This window comes from Carassius auratus, chromosome 3 (genome assembly GCF_003368295.1).
Source record: "Carassius auratus strain Wakin chromosome 3, ASM336829v1, whole genome shotgun sequence".
NCBI classification, from domain to species: Eukaryota; Metazoa; Chordata; class Actinopteri; order Cypriniformes; family Cyprinidae; genus Carassius; species Carassius auratus.
Genome location: NC_039245.1, coordinates 18,285,510 through 18,300,956, shown reverse-complemented (window position 1 = coordinate 18,300,956; position 15,447 = coordinate 18,285,510). Strand labels below are relative to the sequence as shown.

General features: G+C 37.2%; 1 protein-coding gene across 1 annotated transcript; it reads right to left on the bottom strand.

Moving 5' to 3' along the window:
- Window positions 1-205: 205 nt before the first annotated feature.
- Window positions 206-14,523, bottom strand: LOC113049318 (protein flightless-1 homolog). The gene is made up of 30 exons (XM_026211583.1): window positions 14,328-14,523; window positions 13,416-13,526; window positions 13,234-13,305; window positions 12,728-12,808; window positions 12,435-12,520; window positions 11,747-11,908; window positions 11,510-11,613; window positions 11,233-11,408; window positions 10,873-11,030; window positions 10,694-10,778; window positions 6,974-7,121; window positions 6,672-6,805; window positions 6,372-6,584; window positions 6,002-6,181; window positions 5,821-5,903; window positions 5,655-5,729; window positions 5,476-5,559; window positions 5,229-5,400; window positions 5,040-5,144; window positions 4,469-4,660; window positions 4,175-4,363; window positions 3,937-4,076; window positions 3,297-3,501; window positions 2,983-3,137; window positions 2,825-2,885; window positions 2,586-2,714; window positions 2,390-2,496; window positions 1,897-2,002; window positions 1,732-1,797; window positions 206-1,605 (listed from the first exon to the last, which is right to left on the bottom strand). Exons 1-30 carry the CDS (start codon window positions 14,388-14,390, stop codon window positions 1,471-1,473), a joined length of 3,777 nt encoding a protein of 1,258 aa, XP_026067368.1. The 5' UTR covers window positions 14,391-14,523; the 3' UTR covers window positions 206-1,470.
- Between the last annotated feature and the right edge of the window lie 924 nt (window positions 14,524-15,447).

The following is a 15,447-nucleotide window of genomic DNA, read 5'->3' as shown; positions in this document are numbered from 1 at the left end:
CCTAGATTACAAGTAAACGATCAAATTTTTTAATTTCTCCATTTTTACAAAAATGTTATTGTTGACTACAGTCATTTGCTCAACCACTTATTACGAACCCCAAATTATCTTGCCCCGACTAATATACACAGTGCTCATGATCCGACTAATATTCTTCCAACCCCATAAATGCATGCATACAGTGACAAATACTCCACAAGAGTCATACAGAAGTGCGATGAAACTTTATTCAATACAAAATACATAAATAGAGCATCTGCAGGTGAAATCAGTGGCAGAAAATATTTGTACACAAAAAAAATACATTTATATATGCATACAAAAAAAGCTGCGGTGACAAATAGAAACAAAACAGGGCAACTCGCAGTCAATTGTATTTTACCTCCACCAATCCCTTTTATGTGCAGCCATAACACATTTGATTAGCATAATTAAAATACGAATATTTATTTCCTTGGCTAAACAATTTTCCCTGTCCAAGTTCTACAAATATTCAAAAAAAAAAAAAAAAAAAAACTATCAAGTAGTCCATACATAGGACCATACCCTTTTCTTGTTTTTCTTTTAAAAAAGAAAAGAAAGAAAAAGCACAATCTGTGATCTTTGACATGGTGCCAGATAAATAGCTTAAACAGCCTTCATTTGTGAAGACCAAATCATGGTATCACTGTTGTACTACTACAGATCCTGTTTTTAATTAAAATCACTGGGTTCAAGCCAGTTATCATCTGCATTGGTATAGATGTATGGGGCAGTTTAAGGGCATAAAAGCATTAATTCTCATGCAGACAAGTAAATAACTGAAATAACATCCCACATAAACTGTGCAATTCATTATTCCATCAGCATTGACATCAGAAATAACATCCCAAAAGTGAAGCAGTAAAACAGATCAAGCTGATGGAAAGAAACATTTAAAGGCAAAAAACAAAAAACTGGTGTTATTCACCAAATCAGCATTTTAACTGGGTGACATCTGACTGAAACAGACAAAGGTTTTGTGCTTTCAATAACTGAAAGCCTTGGCAGAATAGTGTAGCCTAAATCAATGATATGAAGAGTCGTTTTTAAAATAACCACTGTAAAATTTAGAAAATGTAAACAGGTAAGACAATTCACTACACTTGTGCAGCAAGATGGTTAAAAAATGTTGACTCTCCCTCAACAGATACGTTCTTCTTAAAACATCCCTTAAGGAATACAGCATTTGATCTCTTGAGGTAACACTTACCTAAGTGCTGTATCATTTAGACTCTTCCTTTGATTTTAAATCTACACATCAATATAAAATTTGATAATATTGCTTCATTTAGCAAATATATATATATATATATGTGAGCTTTTTAAAGAGAGTGATGCAGTGCACAAAAATAATGGAAGGTGTGCTGTAAGTGGTGTTGTTATCTGAACCCTAATGCTCATTACTGTATTCAGACAGATGGTGTGTGAGGTGTGAAGTGCGATGCTGATTTATGCAAGTGTGGTCCTGAAGGCGCTCCATGCGTGGAAACAACGGGTGAAACAGTGAGGCTCGTTGCCCTTGCGCACCAGGCGCAGTTTTCTCGGGTGCTCTGTTTCCTTGGACCTCATGTGCTGAATATAGACCTGATTAAAGAACGACACAAATGTTAAGCAGACACAAGACAGGCCAGGAGGCAAGTGTGTATGTGTGCAAAGATTAAAAACAAAGTGCTGGTGTACAATAAAACTACCACTCAATGTGTCACTGACCTGACAAGCCTTCAAGCTCAGTTTAATCTCCACCTGGCTTGTCTGTGTGCCTACCCACATATAAACCTGTAAAACAAGCAAACAAAAAAAAAAGCTCAGCAACAACAACAACAAAAAAAATCCCATTCCAAGAGAATCTTTTTTACTGCATGCATGAAGCTCTACCTCTTTCCCATTGTCCAAAAGCATGATGTCGTCATCGGCCAGGTCATCCTGACAGAAGTCGGAGCACTTCTCCGATATAGCAAAGTAACCCTTCTCATTGGAGCACCTGAGACAAAATGACAAATCTATTATTACCTCAAAAGTGTCATTTATTCCTGTGATCGTAAAGCCGAAATTTCAGCAGTCACTACTTTAGAGTCACATGACCCTTCAGAAATCATTCAAATTTGCTGATCAAGAAACATTTCTTATTATAAGCAATGTTGAAATCAGTTGTGCCATTTAATAATTTTGTGGAAACCATGTTAACTTATTTATTCTTGAAAGAAAAATTCAAAAGAACAGCATTTATTTGAAATAGAAATCTTTTGTAACACGTGTTTGCAGTCACTTTGCTGAATAAGAGCATTCATTTCTTGCTAGAAAAATACCTGCCTCCGAACTTCTGAACAGTAGTGTATTTAAATAACTTGAACTGCAATGAAATACTCACCTAAAGAGTCTAGCGTATTTCATGTACTCTGCGTCTTCATCATATGGCTTCTGTGAGCCGATGCCAACCCAGAAGAAATTTTCTGGCTCTTCTCCTTCATTTATCACCTGAAGAAAAGCGAAAAAAGAAAACAATAATTGTTAAAGAAAAAAATAAGTACAAGATGTAATGTGCATGTTTTGATTTTGGTATGAACCTGTTTGCTGTAGGTGTCATCAAACATGGTGTTCATGATGTCCTCTGCCAGTTTGGCTTCATCTGGGTCTGCTGCTCGGCCCACCCACGTGTACACGATTCCCTGGTTGTCGGTACTTTCAAATGGCACCTACACAAATAATGTTTGAATCATTAACTGTTTATAAACCACTGCAAGTTATCTTTATTACTATCTGATGATTTATAATACATGCTACATTAAAGTACATTCATGTTTACCTTCAATATGAAGCAGAATTCAGAGTTGAGGTTACTGGAATCTGTGGCTATTTGAATAGTCCTAAAAACGCACCAGAAACACCAAATGTGTCATTTTTAAAAAGAATTTAGATAAAAGATGAAAATATGCTACCTGGACAAAACATAAATATAGTTACCTGGTGCATAGCGCACTTCCATTTGTCCGGATGTGGTATAAACTTGGCTGCACACTGTCCACTTTTAGCTTCCTCTTGCCTTTGTGGATGATGAACTTCCTTTTGAAATGTGACAAGAACTTCAGATTCTCCTGCTGCTGGGTCATCCGAACAACCTGAAACATACACAAGATGATGACGACGTCTTCTTTAAAAAAAAAAAAGTTAATGTCTTAACATACATGAGGATTACACAGTCAATGTAACATGAATCACTACAACAGAATGAGGATACATTTCATAACATGCACAATAACCATGTAAACATGTGATACCTCCAGTTTGCCTGGGAACAAGCTCTCAAACTTCTTCTGCAGGCTGAAAGTGAAGGTCAGCCAGCCCATGTTGGAGGCCTCACGGCCCTGCCAGAAGTAAACCACACACTGGAAGTCTTCTTCAGGCTGTTTGTCCTCATCGTCTCCTTCTCCTTTCTCTTTGTCTTTCTCCTGATCATCCTCATACTCCACTGGCACCCAGTACCTGAGACAGACACAAATATCCCATTATTTAATTTTAACATCTTCAGGTATCTAAAACATTAGTTATTTTTATACAGAACAAATCGACACCAGCACACTGAGGATCAGATTTAATGGAAAGGGTGTGCTGTGCCTTTTTTTTTTGGTCTAATTCAGGTGTTCTCCACTGTCCTGTAGATTTGAGCTCCAATTCTAATTAAACAGAGCTGAACAAGCTAATCAAGGTCTTGAGGATCACTATAAAGTTACAGGAAGGTGGGATTGAGCAAGGTTGGAGCTCTGCAGGTAAAGTGGACCTCGAGGGCCAGAGCTGAGAACCCCTGGACTAATGATTTCACTTAATTAACAATCATTATTCTGTCCATCTGAGAACTGATGAACATTACCACCCAGCTGCAATTCTTGCAGTTATTTTTAGTGAAACCATTTGACCAACCTGCAGAGAAATACGTAGCAATCCTGAGTATAAAAGTGTCCAAACTCCTCCTCTGGTAAACGGGCAAACTTCTTCCCCTCCAGAACAAATCCCTCCATGCCATCCAAATCCTCGTTCCACTCCTCGATCATCTGCTCCGCCTGTCAGAGTCACAACAAACCCACAAAGATACTGATTTTTACAGAACTGTAGCAGAAAATGAAAGGTTGGGATTAAAGAGCTGTTAAAGAAGTCTTACCTCTGTGAGAGGCATTGCTGGCTGTCTAGGAAGGAACAGAGCTGTTAGGTCAGCTTTCATCTGGTCCTTCTGCTCCGCATCCTTCTTCACCTTTCCAGTCAAGCCCTCTTTTTGCTTCACACTCTCTGCGTTCCTGGTATAATCCACCTTCAGCACGTCATCCCAGTTTTTGAACTTGGATTTGAAGACCTGTCGAGTGTAACATGGTATTGGAGCAGGAATTGAAACAATTCTTTTAAAATGCAGTTTCATTTAAAAGGAGGACTGTAAATATTTTTATTTTGTTAATTTTACCTGGCACTCTGTGCCCTCCAGATTACGGATGACCACAGCATGTTTTGGTCGATGGAGGATACTGCACACCTCTTGGCCCAGCTTCAATGCAGCTGCCCTCACAAGACGTGGGGATTTACGGCCGATCCAAATGAAGACATCAGACCAGCAATCTAAGATGTAGACACCTTTAGTGTCTAAAAGACCTTGTACCTAAAACAGCAAGACATTCCACTAGTTAAATGTAATCAGGGACGATACCATACTAATAATTCACTGATAAAATAAAAAAGTAGTTTTAGTAAAATAAGTATTTTTGTTTTGTTTTGTCAAAAACATGTTCAGGTTTCTTTGATTAATCCAAATTCAAAAGATAAAAATTTATTTGAAATTGTAAAAACTTTTATATTGTTACAAAAATTTGAAACTTGATAAATTCATTGCATCCTTGCTGAAAGAAAGGATTACTTTCTTTCTTTTTTTATTATTAGTACCAAACATTTTAATGGTAGTGTAAACTCAAATGATTTTAGAAGCATTAAAAACAGAACATGGAAATGACAAATCACAACCGTCTAAACTCTGCATTTACCAGTCTTTGCTCTGGAACCACATCTAGTTTGAGCTTGTCCTTGTGCTCCACAGAGAGTTTGTAGTTAATCTGAGGAAGTTCAAGGTATCCCAAGCCCAAACCAACCTAACAGACCAAGAAAGTACAAAATATTTTACAACATGTGGTTTTGGAAAGGAATGCACAACAAATAATAAACCATTCCCTGACCTTATAGAGCTTGGGTCGGACAGGAGTGAAGTCATCTGGGATATGTTTCTTGATTTCCGCAGGCTGCCCGCCAAGAATTTCCCAGAATTCTGGAGGTTCTTGATTGTGCATCAAAGTTGTAATCTCTGCTTTGCCTTTTCGCTCATTTTTGTTGATCTTCTCAGCAAATAACCTATAAATAAGACAGGCACTACTACATATCTATACCACAAGAGGGGGGAAGACAGCTTATTTGTTTGCATCTTACCTTGCTTTTGTAGTAGCAGCAAGTGTTGCATTGCCTCCTCTCCAAACAAATATTTCAAGACCAGCGTCCACCAAAAAGACAAACCTTAAAATTGGAGAAAAAAAAAAAAAAAAAACATTAATCAGATTGAATCACTCCCACCATAGTACATAACAGAGCAAAAAGCGCATTAAGCTCACCGAGGATCGAGTGAGGATGCTTTCAGAGGCACCGACTCTAATTTGATGTTCTTTTTCCCATAAACCCTGTACAACCTGCCCAAAACACAAAACAAACAGGATTAGTGCGAGTCACACCAGGGATAAGCTGGAGAAGCTGTCCTGGGTGTTGTTTTCGGTGGGGCACCTGGTTGGGTATTGAGTATCCTCTACAGAGTAAAATCCACTGGCAGTTCCACCCTCAATATAAGAAATCTCATTGTTGAACACCTAAAAAGACACATTTCAGAAAAATATAGCTGAGTATATACTGATAAAACAGAAACACATCGTTTTGTGCAGAAAAAAAAAAAGTTGGTTTTACTGACTGCAGTGAATTCTTCACTCTCGTCTCCCATCTCCTCTCTGATAGTCCTGCACTCCGCTCCCAAATAATTACGGAGGTTGACAGCATGGATGGCAGAGCCGGCTTTCTTATCAAGGGTAGCATTGTGCCCGATCCAGTAATAGATCTCCCAGTTCAGGGATCCACTGTCATCTAAGAACGCCTGTAGAAATACATTAAAAAGCATTCAATGAAAGAAAGGATGAAGACTGAATGCAGATCTCATAAAAAATTTCAAAAACAAAATTGCATTATAGTACATTTCATCATCATGCTCATTTAACAAAAAAACAAAAAAAAAAACAAAAAAAAAAGAGCAAGAGAGAGAGAGAAAAAAAAAGTACAGGCCTGACCTTGAGAACAATGTAACAGTCTGCCTCGTAGAACTTTCCATGGAAGGCCTCGTCCACCTGAATGGGTATAAAGTTTTCTATCTGCCAAATGGTAAGACCAGGGATCTGCCCCACATCCTCCAAGAAGAACTCCGAGTAATCCAGCGGAGGTTTCTCTAGCTTCTTGTCCCATCGTTTGGTTTTTAGATCAGAGTATTTCAGTTCTCTGTTCTCCTAAAGATTGTGAGAAACATAAAGACCTGGAATGTTTTGACGTGTACCATTATAAAGATTTCACCGTGAGCTCTGCTGTTCTCTTACCTCGATGGATTTGTTCTTCTCCTGAGTCACGTCCGACATTCCCTTCAGCACCTGTTTAGCCTGATCATCCTGGGTCGAGTCCTTGCGTCTCCTTAGCCTCATCTTTCTGGCCATATGATCTCTTGGGGTATTTCCTGCATAAAACAAACATCATATTGCAATTTGAGTTTCATTACAGAGTTATAGTTTGTTTGTTACTTCAAATTCAGCATATTGAGCCAACAACGGTTAGGTAGGTGTGAACAATAACAACAACAACACTATTAGAGAGAAGAAAAAAAAAAGACAAACATATATTGTACCTCCACCAGCTGCTGCCACAGTGGCTGGAGATGCACCAGCCAATCGCAGTTGGTTCTGCAATGAGAAGTCTATGTTGTACCACTCAGCTGTCCGGTCCACTGGTTTAGGGGGCATTACTAGATTTGGATTCTCCCGGACATCCAAAACCTAAAAAAACAATCAGAGATTGTTAATAAACAAATTTATTCAGCATTTATTAATCATTTTAACATATGCATGAGTGTTTGTGGCTTTACTCTTAAAGGGGTCATATGATGCGATTTCGGTTTTTCCGTTCTCTTTGGAGTGTTACAAGATCTTGGTGAATAAAAAAGATCTGTAAAGTTGCAAAGACTAAAGTCTCAAATCCAAAGAAAGATTCTTCAAAGTTAAGACTGCCACGCCCCCCAAAACACGTCGTTTAAACACGCCCCCCACATATCTATGTCACCATGTGGAAATATTTGCGTTATGCTGCCCAAATGTTCACGCAAAGAAAGAAAGCCTGGTTTCAGTAACCACAGTTAGTGTTGAAGCAGTCATGTCAGGGAGATGCTGTGTGTATCTAGGTGAAAGCTAAAGCACTTTATTTGGTCTTCCAAAAGTAGATGCATTTAGAAATCTTTAACATTACTAGAGTACAGCAACACATTTTAGTAGTTACAAATGTGTAGAACGACATACACAAATATATTTAACATATTTACTTTTGCACTTTGCTTCAGTTTTGCTGCACAGTGTCAAGTCGGCACTCTCAGATCTGGCAGTACAAGTTCAAATCTTAGTGCTTTGACTTTTGCAGTATTCCTGTTGCAAAACTAACTTGTGCACTTGTATATGTAGACGTGAGAGAGCAGAGCTGGGACCGGGGCTTTGGTGCAAATTAAGACATTTTATTGGTCGATGCCTGACCAATCAACAACTCCACCCATTGCGACTTTATATTTTTTTGTGTATCAGTTATTTGTAAAACACCGCAAATTATTTTCATTGAATATCCTTAGCTTTTAGGATTTTAAGACACTGCATTCATCTTGTAATTCAGGTATTATCTGGTAGGCAAATAATGCAACATCTTTCATATGTATATCCCATTACATATTGCAGAGTAAGCTCGCTGTACCAGAGCAGCTGAGAAACAGTTGAGACATGCTTTGATCTCACCGCCACATGCTCATGTGGTTCATGGAGCTATCAATAGTTTCAAACAAATCACACTGTCAGTATGTTTGAATGGGATTGATCGGGACAGATAGCATTCTAGTAATTATTAACACATAATGTGCTTTGATTGTGCATGGATAACTATGCAGACTATGCTTTAAAATAGCATTTTATTCTGGGGAATGAAACAGCATTAATATGTTCTCATACACCTTGGCAGTCAAATGTGACCAAACACCTTAAGTGCAACTTTTAACCAATAAAATAACTGCACTACATTTTAGCTTAGTTCTGTTTAGTTAATTTGAAGAGATTTTGGCACTAAATAAGCGCAAATGATCATGATCCATGAATGGCCATTTAAAAAATAACATTTTCTAATAAGCTTATTATTTATATTACAATTAGTGTAGTATTTAGGGTTAAAATAGAGAAAATGTTTATAAATTCCAGTGAAGAGAGGCAAATTAGAGGCATTTGGTGGCCAGAAAGATAATATTCATATGTAATGTCATTTGATAATCATTAGATGGCCTTGTGGATATTTAATAAATACATGTATTTAGCTTTTTAGGCTGTGCATTTTAATGTACATTTAGACATTATCAAACACTCTATTCTTATAAAAAAATGTAATGTTGCATTTAAAAAGGTTCATTACTGAACAAGCAAATTAGGAATTTAACCCAATAAAGAAGTTTAAATTCATTTTACAAATAACAAAAAACAGAGTTATGTTGCAACTCTGATGCAGCGATATGCAGTGGGATATACATATGAAAGATGTTGCACTATTTGTCTACCAGATAATATCTGAATGACAAGATGAACCTATGAAATGAAAATAGTTTGCAGTGTTTTACAAATAACTGATACATAAAAAATATCTTTCTTTCTTGGCAAGTCGCGATGGCTGGAGTTGTTGATTTGTCAGGCATCGACCAATAAAATGTATTAATTTGCACCAAAGCCCCGCCCCCAGCTCTGCTCTCTCACATCTACATATACAAGTGCACAAGTGAGTTTTGCCACAGGAATACTGCAAAAGGAGTAGCAAGAGTCAAAGAGCTAGGATTTGAACTTGTACTGCCAGATTTGAGAGCTACTGATTTACCTACATAGTTTTGCGCACACCCATGCATGTGTGTATGAGAAAGAGAGAGAGAGAGAGAGAGAGAGAGAGAAAGGGGTGAGGGGTCACACAGTGGAGTCAACTGTCTTAACCGTCTGAGGCTTGTTTACTGCAAACTCATAAGAGCTTCCTCACGCCACTCTGTTCCCCTTTTGGGCTTGAACTGATGGTAAAACTAAGGACATTATTAACTGTCTTTACATTTATTTTGAAACATGAAGCTCGCGATTATGGAAAGGGGCTTTTCATTTGCGACAAGAGAGATAAAAGCATCATATGGCCCCTTTAAGTACGTACATAAAAACCAAATGCTACCATTTAAAAGTTTGAGGCTGGTAAGATTTTTTGTAAATGTTTTTAAAATAAATCTCAGTAACACTTTCTATGAAGCCCGTATTTATAATACATTATAAGGGTATTCTTAAATCATTATAATGAATGCATAATGCATTATAAAAAACCTTAGTTGTTGTAACATCTCATGAATATTCATCATTCTTTTTATATATTATAATATTTACTTATTTTTCGTTATAGCTTTTAAGAGTATGATTATTTATAACACAATAAACACGTTGCATCCACATTTACATTGGATTATATTTCTCATAGTTATAAATGTATTATAAGTCTCATATATTGCAATTTATCTGATGCTACTTTACTTAAAGCGGTCAAAGACCACTTATTAGTAGAAGTAGTAGTAGTAATAATAATAATAATGATTTTTTTTAATTCTCTCAAACAGCTATAAAATCAGATATCAGATCAGATGAATGTGTAATAGGACACATTTGCTGTGAACTATTTTTATTGTGATATTAGCTTAATTATTTTAATGGTACCATTTAGACAGCTGTTGATGAGTGCAACTACAACTACATATCAACTAGTGGTCATTAGAGTATTAGTATGTCTGCTACTGTAAATATATGCTAACACTTTATTTTGATGGTCAACAAGATGGTCTATGTCTTTGCAAAGTGTGTTTGCGAGTAAGTCAGCTTATTCTACCACACTAGATTCAACCATTCTTGAGCATACTAATACTCTAATGAGGGTTAGTTGGCATGTAGTTGCAAAGTTGCTAATAGTCGATTGATTAAAGGGACCATTCCAAAGTATTATGAATTCATTAATGATTTAACCCTTATGTTTTATAAATACAGGCTTCATAGAAAGTGAAACTGAAATCTCTTATGCCCAGCAAGGCTTCATTTATTTAAATCACAAACATAGTAAAAGCAGCAATATTGTGAAATATTACTACTAATTAATAGAACTGTTTTTTAAGTTATAGAAGGTTCAAAAGAACAGCAATTGTTTGAATTAGGAATCTTCTGTAATATTATAAAAGGAAAACAATCTTACTGGCCCCAAAATGTAGTGTAAGTAATAACAGTAAGAAGAATATTTATTTTCATTTTTAATAAATAGTTCATACCTCCAGGTCAGTGAGGAAATGAACGGCCTCTGGCAATGTCACAAGGCGGTTCTTGTTCAAAACCAGCTTTTTCAATTTTCCACACCTGAACAAATCAAAAAGCCACATATTAATAAAAATATCATATACATTTGTTTCATAAATGATATCCGACTACCAATAAACAGTCAATTAATCACCTGCAAAGTCCCTCAGGAACAAGCTCCAAATTATTATTTGCAGCCATGAACTCAACCAGGTTGGACAATTTTCCTACACCAGATGGAAGCCCATCAAAATCGATTTTGTTTGAGTTCACATACAGCTTCTTCAGCTTTGACAGCTTGCAAATGGCAGACTTCATATCACATTTAATGGGGGAGAAAAAAAAGAGACAAGATTAGCAACAAGTCAATCAAATATATCAATGTAAGCTAAATGTGTTAATGTGATGAAGCATTTTCTCCTGCACATGCACAAAAGCACTTTCAAGTCCCAACTACATCTGATAAGTGCTAAGTTCAACTAAGTTTTACTTTATATGGCAATGAGGGACTTACAGGCAGGGATGTGAGCTGATTCCTAGAAAGGTTGAGCGTCTCGAGTTTAGTCCACTGATCTATGCACAGTGACAGTTCAGATATCTGATTGCTGCTCAGATTGAGCCGTTTGAGATTAGTCAGCGTATACAAGCATTCTGGTACCCGAGTCAGATCATTGCAGGACAGGTCCACATCTACACAGAAACACCAAAGATTCATTATACATGGAGCAACAGCAACTACAGACACTGATGACTGTTTTACAGACAGCAAAGTAACACCCCTTGATCTCTACCTGCTAGGCTGGTGAGACCCTCCAGACTCGTGGGCATGTTATTTTGAGTACGCTGAGTGTTCCTTAAATGGAGGGTTTGAAGGGCCACCATAGCAGGTAACTGCCTGTTACCACAAAGGCACACAAGCGAGAAAGAGTTTAGAGGCAATGCTGATAACACAACGATGTCATCTGATTTGGCAGAGTACAAACTGCACAGACAGAAATAAATCAACTTGTAAAAAACATCCGTCTTACCTCAGCTGTGCATGCATAAGCGGATTATTATTGAGTATGAGGGTCTGCAATTGGATCAAGCGTCTCAACTGAGGAGGAAGACTGTCCAAATTATTGTCACTTAGGTCCAGGTACAGCAGATCGGTGAGGTTAATGAACAGCTGATTTGGAATGTTATCAATGCTGTGAGAAAGAGCAAACATCAGAGATGAGTATCAGATTACACGAGTTCACAGAAATCCATGGGTAAAGCCAATATGAACTCAAAATGACAAAGAAAATTATGATGGGGAAAAGTCATGTAAATATCCTACTGGCATTTTCATAATAAAAAAAATTTTTTGTCATGTTTTTTTTTTTTTTTTATCAGGTAAAAATTGTGGATAAAAATATTATCATACTTATTCAGTAAAATCACAAACATTTGGAAATGTCAAGGGGCCTTCAAATATATTTGTGGACAAAATGCGAGGGGCGTGAAGGTAGAAAGGTTGAGAACCACTGATGGATGGATGTTGCATTGGGTTTTATTTCAGCATCTTGCGAGAAAAATGCAGGCACAAAAAATGCATCCTTTGACTAGGCCCCCAAACCCTCCCCAGGATCTCTTTCAAAATACCAGATAATAAAAATAAAATACAAGTTTGTTTCAATGAGTAATCATTATTCCTCACTTCCAAGAACAGGAGTACAAAATAGAAAGACGAACCTATTGTGACTGAGGTTTAAGACTAACATGTTCTTGGAGTTCTCCAAGTCCCGAGGGATTTCTGTTAGTTGGTTGTAGCTCAGATCCTGAACAGAAGAGGGAACAACACACCTAAGCACACATATCTTTGACCATAATACAACACACAATCTATGACAAATTCACTGATCGGGAGTCGGGACACAGCCCTGTTTACATAAAATTGAATCATGCCTGTAATTTTGCACTTAACTGAGATATATATACTTCATCCACCAGAGAGAGAAATGAACACAAAGTAATTCTCTACATACCAGCACAGAAAGATCATCCAGCTGAAAAATATCATCAGGAACACCAGAGTTCTTCAGGCTGTTTGCTCTAGCCACAACTGCCTGCAGCAAAATAACAAGAGCACGTGAAATGCTTGTCAGAGCATTTCCAACAAAAATGTGGAAAATAATGCGGTGTTAATTCAAAATGCATTTAAAATATTTGGGGTCAGTAACATATTTTCATGATTCTCTGATGAATAGAAAGTCCAAAAACAGCATTTATTTGAAAAATAATATTCTTAAACATTAAACAAAACATTACAAGAAATATTTTGGAACATTATAAATGTCCTTATTGGCTTTTTGTTTATTGCATACTTGCTGAACGAAAGTATTGAATACTTTCAAAATAACAACACTATAAAGGTTCTGACCCCAAACTTTTGAACGCTAGTGAATGGTGTGTTAATATTTATATATCCTTATGTCAAATGTAAGCAAAGGAACATGTGATTGACAGAGCATTACGACATATTTCACATTACCCTCAGGTTGGGAAGACTTGACAGTTCTCCATGCAACGTCGTCAGGCTGTTGTGACTCACGGACAAATGTTCCTGATTTCACACAAAAGAGCCAAAAAAAAGACCCAAGATTGAGCATTAGTAAGTTGACAGTCTAATTGCGAAATATGAAAATGTGACTCAGCTGTGTAATTGACAATCACCAGTTTCTGCAGGGAGGACAGCTCCTCTGGAAGATAGCAAAGCCCTGTTCTGTTCAGCTTCAGCCATCGCAAGCTGGTCATAGACTTGACATGCTCAGGAAAATAACCCCCCTGTGTTCAACAGAAGAGAAACAAGTATTAGTCTCAGATCAGACCATCATGAGTCAGTTTTTGTGTAAGTGAGTTGGCAGTTTTTTTATGTATCTGCTACATTGATGTAATCTTCAAAACAGTATTACTTGCCTCTTTCTGAAGCCTAAATTTGATCTCAAACAAGCTAAACCTGGTACAATGATGTCATTTCAAGGCAGAAAAATTATGGGGTGTGTTTGCTATGGCAACAACATGAGCCTAAGCTAGAAAACTTGCATGATGTTCACACAGTCGTGTCAAGAGGAGTACACCTGCCTTTACATTCAGACTCACAGAGCCTCAGTACAAAGGTACTCAAGCGAACCAACACACTTGAGAGCTTGTGTAATGTAATACAGTTTAAGAAAATTCTCTTGTAAGATAATTATGCATTGAACATATTTAATGCTAAAAATCTTCTTTCTCATGTTCATACTGATGAACTCTAATCTAAAAGAAGCTGAAGCATGTTTTGAAATCAAGTGCGTCAGCAGCGCAGTTCATTTATCGAGGCCAGATGCATTATAGTGTCACCAAACACATCTGACTCGCTAACAAACTTGTAGTTACTTCCTTGCTGTCACACAGCTTGACTAAGCGACAAATTCTGACAAGTCTCAAGCTAACGCCCAGTGTCCGTAAGCTAACACGGTTAGCGCTGCTAGCTCACCATCCCAACTGTTTTGACACGCTAACTAGCCTACATCACTTTCCTCGTTTGAGCGGATGATTTATTATCAAAACCCAGTACAAACAGACGAATTAAAGCAGAATCCTCACCTTAAAGTCGTTCCCACTTAGATCTACTCCCCTGATAAAGGGGAGAACTCCGGTCGCGGCCATGTCTAGTTCAGGATATGGCAGCAGTCACAGCCCGTTTCTTTCTGTTTTGGCAGCGGCTGCTAGAGGATCAAACACTCCCCCGCCCTCCGCTCACATGGTACAGCCCACTAACTACTCAGCGTCACCTACCACAAAAAGTTTATTTCTTTTTCGTTAAAACTGCTACTTAAACCCTCCCAAAACGTGCTAAGGAACACCCTGCTGCAGTTGACTCAGAACTGACGCATTACTGAATCGTGCAGAGCAGATACACTGACAGGGCCTGGGACAAAGATGTGAGGGGTTGAATGGCTCTACTGGGATCATGGGCTCCCCTCAACCCTAGGGGCTGTCACAACATTCCCAGTTATTCAACCTGGACACAAATAATTTGCAATTTATGCTACTGAATCCATAACATTTACATTATATTTATGCATTTAGCAGATAAAAAAAAAAAGAAGAAAAAAAAAGAAGGGGAGAGTAACAAAAGCAATTAATCAAAGTGTCAAAAATATATAAAAGTATATCTAATAATACTTACAGATGTAAATGTACTGCATTTTAACATATTTACTGTAGTACTAACAACAGGAAACTTATTGTTCTTTAGTATTAATCACTATAATGTATAAAAATGGACAAATTATGGAATTTAAAATGCATTATTAACTTTATCCGATAAATCTTTTAGTTCAACATTTTATATGTAGTATACAGTAAATGCCAGATTGTGTGATACTGCTCTAGGTCTTGCAATATGTAAACAATTTACTCATGAGAATAAATTACTACACACAGACACACACAAATATGTTTTACTTTTTATTATACATATACAAATAATTATACATATGATAAGATTGATTTCATTAATATGCATATTTTTTCTTTTTTTGCAAAAACTGCATGAACCATTTATTTTCATCTGCCCTGTGGACAGGTTCTTGGTCTTTTGGCAGTGTAAGGTTTGTTTGAGGTAGTGCTGGCCTTTTAGTTCCCAGGATGTCTGGCATCATTTCCTCCAGAGAAATCTTCAGCTAAAAAAGTGTCAGGAAATGAAAACTATTAGCAAAAA

Bases quoted from the DNA above. Each gene is read 5' to 3' on its own strand.
- LOC113049318 (XM_026211583.1), bottom strand. From the start codon at position 14,390: ATGGCCGCGACCGGAGTTCTCCCCTTTATCAGGGGAGTAGATCTAAGT. The intron at 11,614-11,746 runs GTAAGACGGATG...TTGTGGTAACAG, and splicing joins CTTATGCATGCACAGCTGAG to GCAGTTACCTGCTATGGTGG. The intron at 7,122-10,693 runs GTATGAACTATT...TTGTTTTTTTAG, and splicing joins ATTTCCTCACTGACCTGGAG to GTTTTGGATGTCCGGGAGAA.